This window comes from Microcebus murinus, chromosome 10, assembly GCF_040939455.1.
Source record: "Microcebus murinus isolate Inina chromosome 10, M.murinus_Inina_mat1.0, whole genome shotgun sequence".
In the NCBI taxonomy this organism is placed as follows: domain Eukaryota; kingdom Metazoa; phylum Chordata; class Mammalia; order Primates; family Cheirogaleidae; genus Microcebus; species Microcebus murinus.
In genome coordinates, this window is record NC_134113.1 from 77432544 (window position 1) to 77454837 (window position 22294).

The 22294-nt window shown below is 38.8% G+C and overlaps 1 protein-coding gene across 1 annotated transcript in view; it reads left to right on the forward strand.

The window, feature by feature from the left end:
• ITPR2 (inositol 1,4,5-trisphosphate receptor type 2) overlaps positions 1-22294 on the forward strand; it is a 467092-nt gene that overhangs the window by 72887 nt on the left and 371911 nt on the right. Inside the window, exons 3-4 of the mRNA XM_012739535.3 lie at positions 19335-19450; positions 20232-20318. Of these exons, the coding sequence (XP_012594989.3) occupies positions 19335-19450; positions 20232-20318 (203 nt within the window). The remainder of the gene's footprint in view (positions 1-19334; positions 19451-20231; positions 20319-22294) is intronic.

Below are 22294 nucleotides of genomic sequence, written 5' to 3' on the forward strand. Positions count from 1 at the left end.
ATGAAAGAACACTGAGCTCTTTGGAGAGAAAGACAAGTACATGGAACAACACACTATTTTGAAATACTCAATTTAGCTTCTTTACCTTGAAAATCCTCTCCGTGCGGATCTGATTGGTGAGCATAAATTAGTCATAGATGGCCCACATGTGCCACAGTAATAAGAAGAGAACAGCACTGCCCAACTAAGTTTGTGATGCTCTCAGCAAGCCAGAGGTGGTACGAGTCTGTTGAATGAAATCTCCCACAGACTCCTTTGAAAGAGACACCTCCTTAGAGACCAGATCTCTAAGGGGGCACGCCGCACTGATAGGACCAACCTAGAGCTGAGGGAAGTCTCCATGTTTTAGAGTGGCAAATGGTCAGGTTGTTTCTGCTCATTTCTTATTCAAACTCACGTCCAGGGCTTCCTGAGTACCACAGAAAACACTAGCTCTGTCTTCTCTAAAGCTCAGCAAATGTGGGACATGGGACAAAACAGAATGGGCTCATTCTCCAGGTTCCCTGCATTTGCATGCATATTTTATTGGGTCTTCAAAGAAACAGCTCATGAAGAGCCACACAAGAACATCTGTGTGTGTGTGTGTGTGTGTTTTGTAGGAATATAACATTTCAAGCTATTTGTAACTTGCTTGGGGTGGTTCATATTTAACCCATTCTGTGTCCCCGGAGTTGGGTACTGTTGGGTTATTCAGAAGAAGTTTAACGTGTAGTCTGAACTCCAGGGACTCACAGTCTGGTTGGGGAGATAAGCATCTATGCAAAAAATAATTAAAGAACAACAAAAACCACTTTATAACTATTGTTGGATAGTGAGTATTATAGGGGGCTGAAAAAGGGTTTTCTTGTGAGCTAATGTAGTCAGGGAAGGCTTCTTGGAAGAATGAGGTTTAAGGTTTAGAATTAAATTTCAGTTAAACTGGCATTTATTGAATATCCACTATGCCAGTTTCTGTGCTCAGTAGTGGGACTAAATTTAGAGTTATGAGCAAGAAACCACTTTGGTGGTTTCATAGAGAATTACCCCCAGAATCATGCTCTGCTGTAATTCTCTTTGTATAGGTTTGGTAGAGCCACATAAATGCTTTTTGATAATTGTGTTCCAGAAAAAGCACATTATGACCACCTCCCTCTCTCATGCTCTCACTCGCTCTCTGAAACCAAATATTTTCTAATTTTTGGTTGGTTAAATTGTGATTTGCCGGCTGGGCGTGGTGGCTCACGCCTGTAATCCTAGCACTCTGGGAGGCTGAGGCGGATGGATTGCTTGAGGTCAGGAGTTCGAAACCAGCCTGAGCAAGAGCGAGACCCCGTCTCTACTATAAATAGAAAGAAATTAATTGGCCAACTAATATATATAGAAAAAATTAGCCAGTTATGGTGGTGCATGCCTGTAGTCCCAGCTACTCAGGAGGTTGAGGCAAGAGGATCGCTTGAGCCCAGGAGATTGAGGTTGCTGTGAGCTAGGCTGACACCATGGCACTCACTGTAGCCTGGGCAACAAAGCAAGGCTCTGTCTCAAAAAAAAAAAAACAAAAAGCAAAAATGTGATTTGCCTATATAGATTTCTTTGCCTTTGGTAAGTGAGGATTGTGTTAAGGAATTTCTTCTCCTTTCTTGAGCTGTGATTATGGGAAGGAGTTCAAGGGTGCTCCTTCAAACAATGAAAGTCAGCTATCTTGATAACAATTGTTCTAACGAGAAGTTTGAACAGTTTGCAGTTTGGGTTATAGAAAAATAATCCTGCAATCAGATTGTTAAAGTATTCAGAATTTATGCCTCAAATAGACGTTCATGTCTGTGGTGCAGAGGGTTACTTTTTGTCTTTTGCCTGGATTCAGTCACACAGAGTGGGAACCTCACGATGTGTAATCATTAGAAGTGCAATCAAAACTGCACATCAGTTGATCCAGCTCATATTTAGTGAGGTCACATCTGCTTTATGTCTGTGTTTGCTCAAGGATGAAAGGCAAGAAGCACCAGGGCTTCTTTATGTTCCCATGTTTTCATCTCACAGACGAGGAGCTCAGGGAGGCCTGTTGTTCGTCATTCCTGGATAACATCAAAGCCTGTTCTGGCAAAGCTGTTGCTAATCTGTGGGCAGGATGACCCTTGAGAGCATTTATAATGCTACTGCCTGGGAAATAGTTCTCACTTCTGCAAAACATTTAATCTCGAAAAAAGTTGTACCTACCGTCATTTGCCTAACTTTTCACAGAAAACTTCTTCTGACAATCTATACATGCATAACAGTTTGCCTGCAAAATTATATTCCTCCATACTCGCATTTTCCTTTCAAAAGCTCATAGTCACCTCTTTCTTAATAAGGCCATGTAGATGATGAGGCAAACAAGAAAAGAGAGTACATTTCCATTAGGTTTAATTGTTTTTGTTTTTCTTTTTAGGGTGATCATGAACAGAATCCAGTTAAATTACAGGCTACTGTGACTGTGTTCTCTATTTCCTGTTCATGATCCAAAATAATCCATATTTATGACAAAAAATTCCAATTGCTCCTAGGGCTGTAGAATTTCATTCTGTATTCAGGAATAACTAATATTTCTTCATTTCTTTTATTCTTTTATTCATGCATGTGTTCATTTATTCAGGAAACATTCACTGAGCACCTACTAAGTGCTAGGCACTTATCCGATGGTGATATGCTGTGTAGATACATAAAGCAGGGTGACCAAGAGTGCTAGGGAAGGCCTCACTGGTATGTAAGCAGAGGCCTGAAGTAGGAGGCAGAGTCAACTGTGCAGAAATCTTGGGGAATAGGCAGAGGGGGAGAGAGCACCCAGGGCAAAGGCCCTAAAGAGCAAGGGTGTCCTGGGAAAGTTCCAGTAACGGCAAGTGGGTCTGTGTGGCCGGATGGAGCTGGTGAGTGACAGGTGATGTCAGGCAGGTCGTTGGGAGTGGCAGAGGCAAAGAGCAGCTCATGCCATGCCCTGTGGGCCACGGGGAGCCCTTTGATTTTACTCTGAGTAAGGTGCAGCCGTTGAAGGGCGGACAGGCCCTGCTAAGTAAAGAACTGGCAGTCAGGGGCCGAGCAGACACAGGGACTTGTCAGGAGTCTGTTGCTGTAGCCAAGAGAGAAGTTATGGTGGGTGATTTGGATCAGATTGGTGAAGTGGTGAGAAATCAGTTGCTAGATGTATTTTAAAGGTAGAACCTATAAGGGTTTTATTATTTTGGACATGAGGTATAGGAGATGGGAATCAGAGATGACTCTAGGGTTTTTAGTGTAGGCAGCTGGTAGGTAGGGTACAGTTGATTCGCTGGGCACACACTCTGTGCTCAACACTGTTCTAGGGGTTTGCATCTGATAATGCATTGATCCTCATAATGCTATAGATTTCAATGAAAAGTTTTTTTTTCTCTGAAAAACTGCTGAAATACTTAACTTACTTTCAGAAAAACCAAATGTTACGTGTAAGCTTAAGTGTATCTAGCATAAGCTTGCTAAATTTATATACATGTGTATATCTGTAAATATAAATGTGTATATTTAGTTATGTAACTACCACCCAGATCAAGATATAAAACATTTCTGGCTCTGCAGAGGTTTGTCTGCTAAAGGTAGCCACTATTTTTACCCTCATCACCATAGATTAGTTTTGTCTATTTTCAAACTTCATATAAATGGAACCACACTGTGCATACTCTGTGTAAAACGTTTCTTTATTTCTTTATCCATTCATTTATTTGAGACAGGAGTCTTGCTCTGTCGCCCAGGCCAGAGTGCCGTGGTGCCACATAACTCACTGTAGCCTCAAACTCCTGGGCTCAAGTGATCCTCCTGCCTCAGCCTCTGGAGTAGCTGGGATTATAGGCGTGTACTACCATGGTTGGCTAATTAAAAAATTTTTTTTTTTGTAGAGAAGGGGTTTCACTATGTTGCCTAGGCTGGTCTTGAATTCCTGGCCTCAAGTGATCCTCCTGCCTCAGCCTCCCAAAGTGCTGGGATTAGCTCTTTTTTAAATCAATTTTTTTTAAATTGACATATAATTCACATATCATAAAATTCACCTTTTACAGTATACAATTTAGTGTATTCGCAAGTTTGTGTAATCATTGTCACTCTCTTTTCCACAACATTTTTCATTGCTTCCAAAGGACGTAGCCATTAGCAGTCCCTTCCCTATCATTCCTTATGCCCCCTCCTCCCACCCCTGGCTAATCTTTCCGTCTCTATGGATTTGCCTGTTTTGGACATTTCATGTAAATGAAACCATACCATATGTGACCTTTTGTGATTGGTTTCTTTCGTTTAGATAATATTTTCAAGGTTTATCCATGTTGTAGCACCAGTCAGTACATCATTCCTTTTTAAGGCTGAATAATATTCCAGTGGGTGAATATATCATATTTTGTTTGTCCATCTATCCACTGATGGACATTTGGGCTTCCCTTTTTTGGGCTATTATGAATAATGCTGCTATAAACGTTCCTGTATAGGTTTTATGTGGACGTGGACAGGTTTTCAATTTTCTTGGGTGTGCACTTAGGCGTGAAAAGAACATACTTTGTTGTGGCTAGCTTCTTGTTCAACATTATGTCTGTCTATACAATTCATTTATGTTGTTACAGGTAGCAGTGGTTAATTCTTTTTCATTACTTTTTAGAATTCCATTCTGTGAACATACCACAATTTATTTATCCATTCTCTAATTGATAGGCATTTAGATTGTTTTCAGTTTGGGGCCATGGAGGAAATAACACAGCCGCAACATGCTTTGCATGTCTTTGGGTGGGTAAAAGCTCTCATTTTCTCTTTGGTAAGTGCCTGGCAGTGGAATTGCTGGCTCATTCCTCCCTTTCTTTATCTGCCCCCTCACAGCCTTCTGTCCTGCTCGCTCACGTTGGTGCTGGACACTCCCTTGTCAGTGACTGGGGCAGAGGAAACATGCTTCCTGCAGACCTGCCCCCGGACTGTTCCTTCCCTGCCTGGGCACGAATTTAGAATGGACTTTTCTTCTTCTTATTTCTGTAAAGCATCTTGTATTTCCTCTGCTGTTGTTTAACAAAGCAGAGTTTAGTTCAGGCCGGCCTTCAACTCACTGCACAGTTTCCAGCTTGAGAGCCTAAGGTGACTTATGATGGCACGTTCCCTCTGAGGAATGATTACTATGGGTTTTTGAGGGGCCTAGCTCCCTCTCAGAATCTAATTAAAGCTATGTACCTTCCCATAGAAAAATGCAGGTGCAAACACACACGCACACACACATACACACACGCACATGCAATTTTGTCTTATACTTTCAGGGACCTCTATGAATCCCAGCCACTGTGGGTTCATGGTTGCCGAACTAAGAATCCTTCTTGTCTACTTGGTAATGCCTTACATTTTTTTTTCAAATGCAACTTCCCCTGACCGTAAGACCTTCTGTTCCAAGCTCTCGCCGTCAGCGAACACAGACACATGGAAAGACTATGTATGTAGAGATGTGAATACATACAGAGGTGTATAAATCCTGACCTATGCCCAGCTGGCAAAGGAGGTAAGAGTTACCAGTACTTAGAGAAGTCCTTTTAATTGTTATGATAGTCTCATTCTTTTCGGTTGTACAGGCATTTGAGAGTATTTCTGATTATACCCTTCACTACTCCTTTAAACTTCTTAACTAGAGATTAAAATGAATACCCTGCTGTTGGTCTAGGCCCTCCCAGGCTGAGAAGGCGCTGCCTGGGCCACAGGGACAGCTGGCCTTGGTGGGGCGTGCTTGCCCCCAAGCCTCAGGCTCACCAGGAGCCTGCCCTCCTCAGCCTGAGCTTCCTGTCTCACATTTTTAATGGATGAATAATTGGGTGCCACTCAATTGTGGAGTTCCTTGGAAAAGCACAGGTGTGGACTAAGTGAGGTAGATAATTAAATAGACCTTTTTTCTAAATGTGACATTTAAAACAATTTGATGACAGTGGTAGCAGAATTGGAGTCACCACAGCCTCTTCTCATTCTCTGGTGCTTTTCTCCTAAGACAGAAAAAGAAACAGCAATGTTAGAGTAAGCACTTGATTTTTACGGCTTTTGGAACTTTGTTTTATGCTTTTCATTATAGGAACAAATCTGGACTTCATGCAGGAAGCAGTGTAGCGTCATGACAAGACTTTAATATATAGTTCATAATAAATTGGGTTCTTTTTTTTTTCCTGGAAAAATGAAAAGTTTTCATCTGGAAATTTATTACTTTAAAATTTTTACAGAAGTAATAAAAAGTACAGAGTGAAAATCATGTTCCTTCCTCTGCAGTGCCCATTTTCATTCCTCAGGGATAAACACTGTTAATTGTCTTGTCTTCCCAGAGGTTTTAATCAAGCCTATAAAAGCATTGTATAGGTTTGTTTGTTTTTATAACACCGGGAGGCATTTATACAGTGGTGTGCGGTTTGCTTTTTCCACTTTTCACTGTATCGCAGAATCCTTCCATGTGTCTACCTCCCTCCCTCTTTTCTTGTCTTTCTTCTTTAGCTCATTTCCCTTTACCTACCAGTTTTTAGACTAATGAGCTGGTGGTAACCTAACCTCTAAAAATGATCAATAAGTGTTTCTTTTTTTTTTATATAATTATGAACACATGGATTTTAATGTATTAGGTGTGTTTTAACCCAGTGCAGTCCATTCATCTCCATGCTCAGGTCGTCTCCTCTTTGTTCATCAAGACCCTCTTCAAGTCTTTTTGCTGTGACTCCAGTTGTCTCTGTTGACTTTCTTAGTTTGAGATATGACAGGTATTCCAGGCTATTCTTTTTTCCAAGCTGAAATTAAATTTTAGATTAAGCCTCAATTTTATGTTGTGCTGTGTTTAGGAAAATTGTTCTCACTGGGTTTAACTAGATTTACCTGCTGCACCCCTGGGTGTGCCTTATCAGTCAATCACCAAATATTTTTGAGAGGTGCCGTGTGCAGGGAAGTCAGCTGGATCCTGTGATGTAGCTAACAGGTCACCACAGAGTTCCCCTTCTGATGTGCCACGCACACCACAACCAAAACAACTAAAACACATCGTTACTAGGTCTCTAAAGTTTATCTTCTTTCTTAAGAATATGTATGAGAAACCATCGATCCACAGAAAATAAGCAATTGAGGAACACAGGCAAATGTAGTCATTATTTTGTTTTATTGCGCAGAAATTTACATACCATAGAATTCACTCTTGGTAGGTGTTCAGTTTAATGAGTTTTGTAAAATGTATACAGTTGTGCCGCCAACACTGAAATCTCACTTCCACCACCAAAAAGTTCCTTTGTGCACCTTTGTGGTCAGTCCTCCTTCCCACACCCGTTCAGGTAGCCACTGACCTTCCTTTAGATGCTATAGTTTTCGCCTTTTCTAGAATTTCATATAAGTGGCATCATGTAGTATGTATTCTTTTATGTCTGGCTTCTTTCACTTAGTATTTTGTTTTTGAGATTCATCCCTGCTGTTGTAGAGATCAGTAATTTGTTCTGTTTCTTTGGCTGAGTAGTATTCCATAGTATGGATATACTGCTTTTAATACAGTTGGAGTTGGACATTTGGGTTGTCTCCTCATGCCCCTTTTTGGGCTATTATGAATAATGCTGATGAACATTGCATACAAAGCTTTGTGTGGACATATGTTCTAGTTCTCTTGGGTAGCGATTGAGATTACTGGATCATACAGTAAGTGTATGTTTAACTTTTTAAGAAACATCAAATGTTTTCAAAAGTAGCTGAACCATTTTGTATTCATACCACCAATATATGAGGGTTCTACCGGTGGTTGCTCCACATTTTCACCAACACTTATGCCCCTGTCATGCTTCTTACTTTTAGCCATTCTAGTGCATGCATGGTGGTATCTAATTGTTTTAATTTTTATTTCTCTAATGACCAGTGATATTGAGCATCTTTTTATGTACTTGGTCTTCTATATGTCTTTTTTTTTTTGGTGTCTGTTCCAATCTTATTGGATTGTATGTCTTATTTTATTGAGTTGTGAGAATACTTTCTATGTTTTGGATCCAAGTCCTCTGTTAGATACGTATTTGCTTTTGCAACTTAATTTTAAGTTGAGCTTTGATAAGAAATTGTCCAACTCATCTATGCTTTTATTTGAAATACAAAAGATACAACCTAATCTAAAGAAAATAATAATAATAATTTTTCATAGACTAACTTTATAACCATGCAAGGGAGAGAAAGAAAAGAGAAAGTTAAAAGAAATGATAAAGGAAATATTGAGGAAAGAATGGAATAAGAGGGTATGAAAGGATTAGAAAAAAGAAAGATGGGGATAGAACTACAAAGAGAGATGTAATGAGAGACAGAGAAGCTAAGAAGTGGAGGAAGAGGACAACCAACAAATTTATAGTTTTGGAGGAAAAAAAGAATAGATAGGAAAGAAGACAAATAAAAATGCCAGCAGAAGAAAATACCACCACTGTTCCTTTCATTGTGCACATCCTGTCTGTCACATCAATCACTCCGTGGTCTCATCTCTCAGTTCTCCACTTCTCATATTCGGCTGCTTTCTGGAAGTCTCCCCTTTTCTCCCACATCCCAATTCTTCAATATTTTTACTGCCCCACCTTCCAAACTTACAAAATAGCTGGGTTGTGTCCTTTTCATTTTTACTGTATAAAAGCACAGACTCTGAAGTTGGTTGTTTGGGTTTGAATCCTAGCTTCTATGACTTTGGGCATAGCCTTTAAAAGTTCCAGTTTCATGCTCTGTAAAATGGGAGTGATGGTAATGCTGGTCTCAAAGTTGTCTGTGGAGATTAAAGAATTGATGTAAAGCTTTTATTATTGCACTTGGCGCATAGTGCTTGGTCAGTAAATATTATAGCTGCTATTAGTGTGTGTGTGTGTGTGTGTGTGTATTTGTTGGCAGGAAGGAATGTTTCTTGATTATCATTCCTTCTACCTTTGGCTCTCTGTTCATCTTCTTTTTAATCTGAGTATCTTACCAAACTAAAATACTTAAGTGACAGAATATCACAACAAGCATCATGCTTCTGAAACTCCAAGTTATAAACACAACTGTATTTGTTCATCTGGAATGTAAAGTTGGAAGTAATAATAAGGAATATTTACATAGTGCTTTATCCTTGAGCATTTTAACTTAGTACTGACAGATATTTAGTCGTGGAAGACTAGTATGGTCCAGGGCTGGAATTTCCTGGTTTCTGTAATGCTGAGATGCCAAACCACAGTTTGATAAATACAGCTGAGGCAGGTGAGAGGTCCGAGCTTTTATGTAAATGCAGGACATGAACTCTACCCTTTTCATGCTGGTCACTTCTGCCACAATTCCCTCTGAAAAACAGAAGGCAGTATTTGGAAGGGACCTCCCTCCCAATGCCAGATTCCTTCTGCACCATTTTTCATCTGCCTCTGCCTCAACATGATGACTGAAAGTTTATTTGCCTCTGAGTAATTTGTATTTTTTGGAATTTTTCCAATTGCTGGCAAGTTTCCCTTTACGTTGTACTAAAATTTGCCTTGATCCTGGATCAATATAGGGAAAAAACTTTCTTCCCTCTTCTACAAGTAGAACTTTAGCAGTACAAAGTGAGATTAGGCCAATTCTTTGTTTTCTCTCTGTTAGGCAACATTTCCCGGTTCCTACTAATGTTCTTTGAATAACATGACTTCTATATTTCACTTGCCTTCCCATTTGTCCAACTTTGCACACGAGCTAATTTGTTAGGATGACACTTAAAATGTGGCACCTATGATTGAACTCAATAAACTGAGTGTTCTTTCTTCTTCCAGTTGAGGTCCCATTCTTCTGTGAATCAGCCTAACATGGTGGCATCAGCTTTTCAGCTGGTACAACACGGTATTCATTTATTTATATTTGGGACGATTATATCATCCAAACCAGGACATTTTTGAGAGTGAAAGAGGGACGTGATTAATAAGCACAGGCAACAGGCATAAACCAGAACTGTCCTGGGCACACCAGGGATATCTAGTCACTTTAATTATAGTAAGTTGAACTTAAGCCTAAGCTCTTTTAAATATTAATTGCTGATAGCCCCTGGTGCTCCTCTATATCTTGCACTGAAGTAGTTGAATTTTTTCTGAACTTCATATTTATGTTTGTATAAAGTATAATAATAAGGATGCTTGTCCTGTGGAGATCATTGAAAATCTAGATTTTTATCTACCACACTAGCTATTCCTTCACAGACTGTGACATCTGAAAATTTGATCAACAACTTGCCTGCGTATTTTTTCTAGTCATTGGCAATCTAAAAGGTGCCTTCCCCAGATCCTCAGTACCAACCCACCTCCTGCTCGTGGAGTTCTCAGGCTCTAAGGGTCAACAGAGAACCAAGATCTTAGGGTGTTCCCTTCTCAGGTATTTTATAGGAGACAAAAAAGACTGTAAAACCTTTCAGAGCAGAAAAAATAGATATTTAATGGTTCTCAGGTGACTTGGCAGGAGTTTCCTTTTGCAGATAGGTTCTGAGCATCTTCCATGTACCAGACAATAGGTCCTGAATGTAGAGTTACATGCAAGCATGTTATCTAATAAAAGGCACCATCTAATAGCCGGATGCTAGAATAAAGACAGAGATCAGCCATAGTGGGGATAAAAAGGAGGAAGACATTTTTAGAAGGGTATCTTCCTGTTCCATTGTGATTGCCTATACACAAATTTGACAGGGCAGTTAATAAAAAGATAGTTTTTATGTATTTCAAAAGTCACTCACAGAACAAAGGAAAGTTCCTTGGGTTTCAGTTTCCTCTCTTTTTGACCATGGGATTCATATATATAAAAATGTATAGATACATACAATTTATTGTTTAAATTTTAGAGTTCATTTAATCCTAGGTTATTGGCTTTTGAATGCTGTTTATTGCAACTCTCAACAAGAAATACCTTTTGCATTGTAATCCAGCACATGCATGTGTGTGTATAGACACACACACACATGCACACACACACACACACACACACACACACACACACACACACACACGCACCCTCCTCCACACCCAGAAACAAAAGTTTTTTGGAAGAATACTTGCTACTTGCAATGTCCTCTCTTTTCTTTCCCTTGTCTTCTTTCCCCTCTAGTCTTTCTCTTCTGTCCCATTGAATTCCATCTCACTCTGTTCACAAAAGTGTGGTTGAGAACAAATAAATTGATTTCCAGGGGTTTTTATAATTACCATTTGTGAAACTCTTCTCTAAAGCTGTTGTCTGTTGACTCCTAATTGTCTATAGGTGCTTTATGGTGAAAATAATCAACAGAAAGCTAGCCTTACTTGGGCATAAATCTGCAATAATAATGATGAATAGGACTCCAAGATCTTTTGTTCTTATGGATAAGTCTCTGCTCACAGAAGAACTTGCATAATAAACTGATTTTGTTTTAGGTCTCCTAAACGAGAACAGCGATTAATTCAGTACTGGAACAATGAACATCAAGCAATTCTTTCCTCTAAATATCTCTATTACATAACTGTTACTTGGCATAAACCATCCTGTGTTAGACTTTGTAAAAAAATTTTAGGCCAGGAGTAGTTGTAGCGACACTAAATTTGGTTTAGAAAGGCAAGCCTACCTCGGTAAAGTTAATTTACCTGTATTAACAGTTTAATTGTTCACCTATTAGGAAATTATTACTTTCTGAGTAGAGTCCTTGAAGACATAAAATTCTGTGTCCAAGTGTTTCTGGCTTGATGCTGTGCTTCTGTTGTATTTAGAGGTACAGGTGTTCAGATAGTTTTTGTAACACATTTTTGGGCTCTTGTAGGAGAATTTCAGCATCTTTAGGAATTTGAAACCAGGGAAAGCTAGACTGTCACATTATGTGTTTTAATTTCAGTGAATGTACCTGGGTGTATTAGTTAAAATTTTAATTTGATAAATAAGAGTGTCTTCTACTAAATGATGAAGATGGGCTTTGGAGACATACTGATCTGGATTAAATCTAAAAACTAGTTTGGAGATTTTAAATTTCTAAAATGTTCTGAGTTTCTCTTTCCTCCTTTATAAAACGAATACTTACCTTTAAGGGTGTGTAGGCGAATTAAATGAGGTAATGTATGTGACAACTCCTGATATATAGGAGATACTATACAAATATATACTTACATCTAAACATATATAAAATATATTATAAATATATATGTATATAAATACATATGGATATATAAATTCACTTTCTTTTCTTTCAGATTTGATACTTGTATAATGGAATTTAGAGACTTGCATTTTGATTTCTGAATCAATCTGTTTATTACACATTTTGGATTATTGATGTTAACCTGTCACATTGAGAATGGAAAAGTTAATTGAAAAATTATACATTCCGTCAGCAAATTGCACCTATGTCTAGTATAATGGTTTGCTCAGTGCTGAAATTCACACCTTGGCAAGAATGTAAATTTGTTAATGCATTTAAATTTTATTTTTCCTTCCCACTCCACATGAAGCAATGGATAATGTTTCATTTGTTCTTGAATATTTACCCATTAATAACGAATCAGCCAAGTAATCTCTTTGAGACTAAGATTTTGTAACGTTTTTATTGATGTTTTAGCATTTATTTAATTATATATACGCTTGCAGGATATTTCCCATGACAAACCATTCATGAGTTTCTTTTGAAGTATAACTGCTGCACAAATATACAATTTGTCTTTATAATATTTCTCTAGAAGTTGTGTTATGTTGCATGACTGAGGTCAGATGAGAACCGAAGCACATTTTGCTAAATACATTAACAAGTGCCTTAATAAATGCCTTGACAATTCAGTCTTTAATTGACTAAAATCACATTTGTTATGAGAAAGAGGTATGTATCTTAGTATGTGGTAATGAAAAACGATGCTTTTTCAGGAGTTCCAGCCGTGATCGCCAAATCAGAGTGGAGGCAGAGAAGTCAGAAGGTTGCTGTCTGTGGATATTAAGGGCTGTTGTGCAGAAACCGGATTAGATTTGTTCCAAATGGCCTTGAGGTGTACATTGTAGAATTATGAACAGTATAAAGTGAGACGGGATTCTGCCTCAACACGACAAACCTGCTTCCAAATGGCGTCTTTGTGTAGCAGCAGCACACTGAATTGGGTTCAGAGGCCCTCAGTTCAAATTCCAGCTCAACTCCTTACCAGCTGTGTGGACCCTAAGATGAATCTCAGTTTCATTCTCTGTAGCACAGAGGAAAGAACCCTGGCTAACCCTCAAGGGTGTTGCGAAGATCAAATGATCTTGATTATCAACACGTAGTACTTCTTACGGTTTACAAGCCCGCTCCGTGGTAGTAAACTGTATTGAGCAAGCCAGGTGTGGCATTCATGTCTTTACCACCCTGAGGTCAGGTAGTCACTTGTCAGGGCATTCAAGCATCCTACGTGTGGTTGAACCTGTTCATATTTATAATTTTTTTCAAATCTAGAGATTCTATCATGCAGGACCGAGGCATCTCACTCTCTGTGTTTTTGCTTCTTTACCTCAAAGAAAGGAAAGGTTGGATTTGTCCGAGAGCCCTTCCAGTTCTGACCTTTTCATAGTCTACAAGCCTGTCACTACAAGAGGCCAGTTTTTGTCCTCTTCAGTAGTAAAACACCCGATTTTCAGCTAGAGGAAGTTATACTGCCATCTTCATGGTTGCCAACCTATATGCTGTGATTAATTTTAATGTTTCCGAACACATGGAACAACTTTTCCTTGGCTTTTGTGGCATTCTAGATAGATACCCTCTCTAAACTTAACTTAGGCAAGGCAAGGGGAGTAGATGTTTGGTGTGAAATGTCCATGCTTAAAACAATACACGCTCCTTTTAAACACTTCTAAATATAGAGAGATTTATGCAAACACTCTATTTCAGGATGTGTTTCTTAGAGAAACCGAAAAACAAAAACAGAGTTACAGTTATATTTTTGGCTAATGAATACATACCTCTCCCTTGATCAACTCTCATTCTGATTGCTAGTGTCTAGCAGCACCTTTTTCTCCCTGTCCTTTTACCCTAGGGAGAGTTTTCTTACCACTTTCCATTTTATCATAGGGAAGCCTGGGCTTCTGTCACAGAGACCCTTGTCTTCACTGAACTCTTCTGCACCCTCTTTATATCCTAAAGAGAGAAAGAAAAGTCCCTGAGGCTCTCCCTCCCCACCTTTCTCCACGTGGAGATAATAAAGCTCCTGGCAGCCTCGTTCCCTGTAGTCAATATGAGGTAATTTTACAGCTACCATGAAAGAGCAGTTTATTGAATGCCTGCCTTGTGACCAGCCACTTGCGGATGGTTTAATATGCCTTGCCTCATTTAAATCTTAAGACATCTTTAGGAGGAAGGAGAAATGGAAAAGTAAGAACTCGAACTACACGTACTAGAGCGCCACATGGGGCTCTGTAGTCAGTTTCTGGGGTGCAGAAACGGCCTCAGATAACAAATTATGTTAGAGAGTGCTTTTACAGGTACAAAGCGAAACATTTCAAAACTATTTAGGCAGATATTGTAAGTGGCGGTGTAGGCTGGTTTCCTGCCAGATTTCCATGGAATCAACATGGGAAGGTTGGTTCTTTGACTTACAGGGTAGGTTTACATGCTGTGGCTTATGTCTTCCACGCCATTTGAATGGCTTTCGTATTTCTTCCTTCCGCTAGCATTTGTAAGCAGGCAAAAATGCTGCCAATTCTTTCAGTTTAAAGTGAACACTTCTGAGTGGCTTAATTTTCTTCCACAGCTGTAAAAAAAAAAAAGAAGTTCGAATTCTAAGCCATTGTTCTTATAATATTGCCTGACTGAACATACCGTGTCTTGTTGGATTACTAACATTTCCTGAATATCTGTAATTCTGCAAAACTGTTGGCCTCGGATCTTAAGGTTAAGCTTTTTGAAAAATTTAACTAAAATGACTTCCTTTTATTTGTGCTTTTGATGCTTGCTCTTTGCTTTTTTTTTTTTTTTTAATTTCATTTCTTGAGCCTTAAAGTGCTGAAGAGATTGCTGTAACCTAATTAAAAAATGATGTGGAACCGATTTCTAATTGGAGAACTTTCTAAAACTTTTTTCTTAGCAGTATTTCATCACTAGTTTTAGAGGATGAGCAGACCAATGAACGCTAGAGGCCTAGTTTTAGAAGCAGGGTGAGGAGCTATGTTGAAGGTGGTTTCCCTAAAATGGCTGAATTCCTGCATGGGGGGATGAGGGGGGGTGGGAGGTGGGAGGTGGGGGGGGGAAACTGGGCTTGTCAAAAGGCTCTGCCCATACTGGTGCTAGTGATTGCATCTGCATATTTTAAAAGCTGTTACGGGGCAATGAAGATCTTATCATCTGCTCACTGTCATTCTGTTTCAAGGAAGTGGAGAATTTTATACAGAAAACACACTGTGGCATCTCAAACCAAAGAGGGGAACACCTGGTCGTTAATTGGGCACACCATTGGTGTGTGTTGAGGTTTCATCTGAGAACTCGACTTTTTGTTACTCTTTGCTGAGAGCTCTGTAAATCTTGGCGAGTCTATTGCTGAAAGAATGAAGCAATACCAATAATAATGCCTTCCATCCCTAACAGGGCTTTAAAGTTCTCAGAGAACTTTGAGAACTTTCACACAGATTAGTTTCTTGCACATCTCAGCAAGCCTGCAAATGAGGTGTGGCAGGTATTATTAACACTTTCATTATGTAGTAAATTTAGAGTCAGACAAAGCGCGTGAGTAGTCCGAGACCAGATTTTTTTTTTTTTTATGAGTTCCAAAGAGAGCAGAGAGAGAATTAAACATGCACACACTTCAGCACCACCAATAAAAGCTTTTTTTTTTCCCCATGGGAGACCGTGTGTGCCCTGTGTTCCTTCCTGTCAACCCAAACAGCGCTGCAGTATTCGTTCCCATGCAGAAACTTTCCGTTACTTACTGTAATGCAAAATGAGATGTCACCTGTGGAGGTGGCTGAGGGGGACTGTGAAACTAAGGCCCTGAAAATGGAAATCTTGAAATCTAAGGCTTCAGTACCTCAGCCAGAGTGGGTGGAAGCTTGTTCATTTGGGCATCTTCACATTCCCCCTCCCTCGCCCTTTCCCACATCTAGTCAAATGTAAAGCCTGTTGGTCCGGCTGCTGTCTCTTAAATCCGTGGCTACCCGAAAGCTACTCCACAGCCCCAGTTCGGATCCCTGCTCTCTCTTCACACTGTCATGGGCTTTGGGGCTGGTCTTCTTGCCTCCTGCTCATGTCCCCTTCCACATGCCGTAAGAGCTTAAATCCCTTTAAGAATTCAGTGTTTTCCATGGAATGTAGCCCATCTTCCTTAGCCCAGAACATAGCAGTCTGCAGATCCTGGTTTCAGCCTACCACTCCGTTTTAGTGTCGCTGCCTAGGTGGTGGTTTTTCTGCAAGGTAGTGGCTCCCTTAGCATCATTTTCTGCCCTTGTACCCTGAGCTGTTGGTTCATCCACAATGCCCCCCCCCGCCCCCCCCCCCCCCCCCCGCCCAGTCTGAGCATGGGAACCCCCTTGCCCATGTGCTGAATTAGTATTGGCTGTTTAAAAATCTGGCTGTGTCTCCTCCTTTCTTCTCTTTTGGGAAGTCTGTTCTGACCTCCCTGCCTGGTGAAGTTGGCCAGATGCATCGTCGTGCCTCCTAGCACCTTCTCCAGAGCTCCATTGTGAAGCCTCAGGTAGACTGTAGAGGACAGGGCCTGAGTCTTAACACCTAGCATGCAGGGGATGACCCCACGCAGGGGGGATTACAGTAAAACATGGGTTGGCCCAGTGTTTGGCTTCACTTCACAGTGACCTCAGCCATATAATCAGGAGTGTTTGACCATGGCATGGTTATTTTCTAGCTACCCAGTAATTAGGACTGCTATTGGGGTGGTGTAGAATTTACAAAACATATTTTCTCTGTCAAATGACCATTTCCTAATGAGTTTAATTAGGGATCTGTCATAATGGAGATGAACACAAATTTTCTGTTTTCTTTTTATATATGAATAAAGTCAGAACTATAGAGTTCAGTTCCACTTGAACATGCATTTGTGCTTTTGCTGCACTAAGACAAATGTAGAGTTTGTCGCTTGCCTAATACAGGATAGTCAAAATAGTCTGCCGCATTATATTGGGGACACTCTTTTTGGGGGGCAATATTTGTGAACAATCTCTATATTTGTGCTTCAAAAAATTTGTGTAATTCTCTTTGTAGTTGCTAATGTATAGGAAATAACTTGAGGGGCTTGTAAGATATGCTGCCAAGGGAAACATTTTCCAGGTGTAGGTCTTTGGTTTTTACACGCATGTGCTGAGTGGTGGTTCCTGTATTGTATTGTAACTGTGATGGTCTCTTAGCCTGCTTTTTGCAGCTGGAAGGTATCTGTTTTCTACTACCTATAAAATATTTACTCATCCTTAATAGTACCTTTTAAACTAGAAATTAAGAATTACTTTTATATAGCTTTGTGTGCACATGGGGGAGTGGGGGCAATCAATAGAATTTGTATTTATAATTATGAGATGTAGAAAAAAGTCATTATTTCTTTTGCCTTTTCTAAATTCCTTAAAACGTTTGCAGTCATATTTCTTGATCATTTATGTGATTAGCACCATAAGAAAGTGAAATTTTTAAAAAGATCATCTTTTAGCAGGAAGGAATGGAACAAATTAAACAGATTAAACTGAGGATAAAACAGCAGGCAAGATTTAATTTTGAAATCATGGAATTATGTTTAGAAATATCCTGACCTGGAGGAAGACTCTTCGGATAGAGTTCCTGTATTTGATTAGATAAATTTATATCCTGTGTCAGAATGAAGTGCAATTGAGAAAGCTTATACTTTTGCAGGCTCTAAATTTGGTAAAATGTATCAAGAAATCTTAAGTAGAAGTAATTTGTTTGATAAATTTTGTGTTGTAAAAACATTTGTGAAAGAAGGTCCTGTGATCGGAGGCAAAAGGGACTTTGCCTGCGAAAATATTAGGGCTGACTATTATTAATTGCAATATTTTAGAAGTTAGTAAAAGAGACTATTCTTGTAGCAAAAAAGATCATCTTTTAAATATAATTAATTTTAAAGAAAATAATGGAACAAACATCATTATAATGTAGTCAAGAATATGGTTAAAATGGATATTTGAGTTGACTGAATTTTATTTTTGTGGTACATAATTGAAAAATGAGAATGATGCTAAATATTAACACATCAACCAAAGTAAAGTAAATATCCTGACCTGGAGGAAGAATTTGTAATATTTTTGTTGTTGTTGTTGTTTTGAGACAGAGTCTCACTCTGTTGCCCCTGCTAGAGTGAGTGCCATGGCATCAGCCTAGCTCACAGCAACCTCAAACTCCTGGGCTCAAGCAATCCTTCTGCCTCAGCCTCCCGAGTACCTTGGAGGCTACTTTTTTGGAGGCTATTTTTTGTATATATATTAGTTGGCCAATTAATTTGTTTCTATTTATAGTAGAGATGAGGTCTGGCTCTTGCTCAGGCTGCTTTCGAACTCCTGACCTTGAGCAATCCTCCCGCCTCGGCCTCCCAGAGTGCTGGGATTACAGGCGTGAGCCACCATGCCCGGCCAGAATTTGTAATATTGAATTCATACAATTTTTGTGAGAAAAATAAAATTAATGTTTGAATTTTCTATATTACTACTCCTTTATCATAGAATACTAGAAATTGGCCTTTAGATTGCAATTCGTTCCACAAGCATTCAGAATCATTTGCATATGGAGAAATTATTTAGTCCTTCTATTTTCCTCATTAAAAAGAAAACATATATTTTTCTTTTTAACTTAGAGATATCACTGACTATAATATTTCGCTATGATTTTCTATCTTGATGTGTAGTAGTAGAGTCAGGACTATAATCTTGGTTTGCATTTTTTGTTTTCTTTTGCTTTATTTTTTGTATCACACTGCCTTCTCAGATTACCACACCATATTCACCCAGGTATTTCAAAACCTGGGGAATGGATGACTCTAATTGCCAGCTGGGAGTGTTTCTATTTCCTGCATCACTTTGGCCATCGAAGATACATACCACAAATACGTATCAATTTTGCACAGTCATATAAGGCAGTAGACGCCACGAATCTCATTTTATTTACTTTCTAAGACCAACTATAATTAATAAATGCCTTATAACAATCACATTGATTTGACTTCTTTATAAATTACACTGGCTATAGTATTCTTTTAAAAAACTTACACTACTGAAGAAGGGGTTATTTTAGCTGAGTTTAAATAATTATTTGGAAAGGATGTTATAGAACAAATTTAAGAATTGGCTGGACTATATGTTTAAAATGTTCTTTATACTTAGGGATTCCAAGATTTCAAAACTAGGTGATAAGGGAAATCTAAGAAATGCCAGTAGCCTTAGTTACAGTATTTTTGTTTGTTGGTTTGTTGTAGACTGCCTTTTCAAGGTGTGCCCTATGAACCGATATTCTGCCCAGAAGCAATATTGGAAAGCCAAGCAAGCCAAACAAGGGAACCACACAGAGACAGCCTTGCTGAAGAAACTACAGGTAAGGTCCAGGCTTCCATTTCCACGAACAGCAGTAACAAAAGATGCATTTGCAGCTTTCTAGCTTTGTGGTTTCACCTAATGCATAGAGACTTACAATAGATGTAGCAACACATTGAAAGTAGAAAGGACTTTTAAGTAATAGGGTGTGACCACTTATTTCCTGGCACGTAGGTAGCACATTACCTGCTGAACTTTTTTAGGGTGTGCCAGAATAATTCAAAGCTTCACATCAAAATCTAAACCAATTCAGAATCTCCATATTAAATCCAGTTATATTTTACTTGACATAATACATAATGTTCTTTCTCCCAAAAGACTATGGGGGGAAAAAATTGAAAGACCCTTGTTTCTGCTTTGGCTGTGTATAAATTTGATAGAACTTAATTTTGTATCATTAAAATTCCTATTACTTTTAGAGTTGAGAACTTTGAGCCTTTTTAAATTCACCTACTATTCTGTTTTTTTTTTTTAATCAACATTCCTTCTTGAACTAATTTTATAAGACCAAAGAGTTTAGTACTATTCTGAAATTTCCAACATATAAGCGGCAAAAGAGTTTTTTTGGCTGCATTTCAGCATAAATTGAGAAATTATCACACTATATTATAGCCATTTAATTATTGCTCCCTTTCTCCTTCTGTCTCCAAGCACCAAGAGTAAATCCACCAGCTCATTTTTTTCTAGATTATATTCTTTGTTCCTAACAAATTTATTTTTTGTCAGTTATTGTATTCCATTTATTATGTTTCCACACTGAATATTTGATAATCTTCCTATAGCATGCTGCAGAACTGGAACAAAAACAAAATGAATCAGAGAATAAGAAACTGTTGGGAGAAATTGTGAAATACAGTAATGTTATACAAGTAAGTATTTATTTTCTCTTAAAAGAGGTGAATATTTTATGGGTAGGAAGGCCAAACTGCATTAAAATTGTGAGATACAATAGTTTGTTCTTTGGTGGGAATTATAGGTATTGGGATATATTCAGCTGTTATTTAGTGCACTATTCTATATGTTTAAGAATAAGTCTGATGTATACTCATCTATTAGTAAATAATCTTATCTGGATATATGCACAGGTTATCACATCAAAAGGAAACACTTCCTGAAGGACTGTAATAAAATAGTCCTTTAGATTAATGGGACTAATGTTTAACATATGGAACTTTATCTTTTTATTTGTAGAGAAAGTTGTCGAATTGTACTTTCAGATGGAAGTTGTCCTTGAATTGTTGTTAGAAGTTCTTACATTTCAATGACTGTGCACATTCTGATTTATCTCATCTGCATTCCTTTCCTGTGCTTCATTTAGATCTTTTTAGCTTTTTACTTGGTTATTTGTTAATATATGCCCCACCTTGTTCCAAAAAGAATGTAAGACATTTTCCAAAATACATAACCACCTAACAAGATAAAAATAGAAATAAGTAAGACAATTGAGTGAATGGGAAAATAATGGTTGGATGAATAAGCTCAAGTCAGGGATGAGGCATGTTCATAAAAGCCATGTTGTAAAGTCTGGTAAACTTTGGCTCGAGATCTTTTCATTGCCCACTTAGCTATAGGGAAGCGTAGTATGTTAAGGCATTGGTCCAGGAGGGCCATACCTAGAGCCAAATGAGAGGTCTAGAAGCACAGCTGCTGTAGGAATAGGACCAGGGAAGTGTTTCTGCTATGCACGCTCATAAAGAGGACACTGTTTAATACAGTAAACAATAGCCTTCACTTCCTTACAGTAAATACTACAATGAGGTGTTTCATAGAGCTGTTTTTAAAAATAATATCCCCTGATATTTTGTTATTGGCCAGTGGCAAAATGTCAGAGCACAAGGTAGTCAATGCAGTTTCCCGATGGGATGAGATGAGAGAACCTGGGTCTGCAGCTCCTGGGACGTAGGACTTAAATCCAATGATAGATAATGTGATACTCACAGCGTGAGTGGCCTGCATGTCCCTTGGGCAGTCCTCCATAAATAGAGTTTCTCTTAACTATGTTTTGATTAATATTAAGTGTCAGCAAGTGGAGCTTATGCTCCTTGTCAAGTGCCTGAAGTGCAAACGTTTTCCTGCTCAGTTAGGCAATGAGCCACATGCTTTAGCATAGTGGATCCCAAAGGAATGTTGTCAGCCCATGAGAGTTTGCACTGGTTTATGGTAACATGAGAACCAAGGGTATGACAATGAGCTTTTCAAAAAGCTGATTTTTTCCCCCATTAAAGAATTGCCATTTATTTTTGAGATAATTTCTTATAAGGCAGGTAAAAAAAATTGCCATTCTTTTTTGAAATGATTGTAATCATAGATGGGAAGGTTATTTTGTTTTGGTTTCCCTACTCCGTAGAATCATGTTTTGGTAGGATTTTGTCCATGGGATCTGACAAATGGTGCTTTTTACACTCACGTGAGAGGTGGTAGGATCAGCATGGATCAGCATCCTCTGGCAAATGTAGAGCGTATTTGGGATGTGTGGTCTGCCTCCTCACAGAGGAAGAAGTTGCCTGTGGGCAGAGATGGTTAATAACACTAAGTGGGTCCAGACATTATTTTAGTTTCTTGGTTTTTCTTTAGCATAGTCTGTGTTTGTGGCTGTGTAGGCATTGAGAAAGGATGTAGTTTAGGGGAACTTCCAAATCTCCTTTGGAAAGCCTGGTTTTATTCTGTTATTTATCGGTGGATGACAATCATTCAGAGATGCCTCCTGGTTTGTTTTCTGTCCTCTTCATTAAGCAGCAGAATTGGGGGTGGCAGTGAGGAGAAACCCAAAGAAAGTCAGGTTGGAAAGATGGTGAGTGTGGAGTCCAAAAAATAGCTCATTTGTTTAACCTCCACCTCAATATCA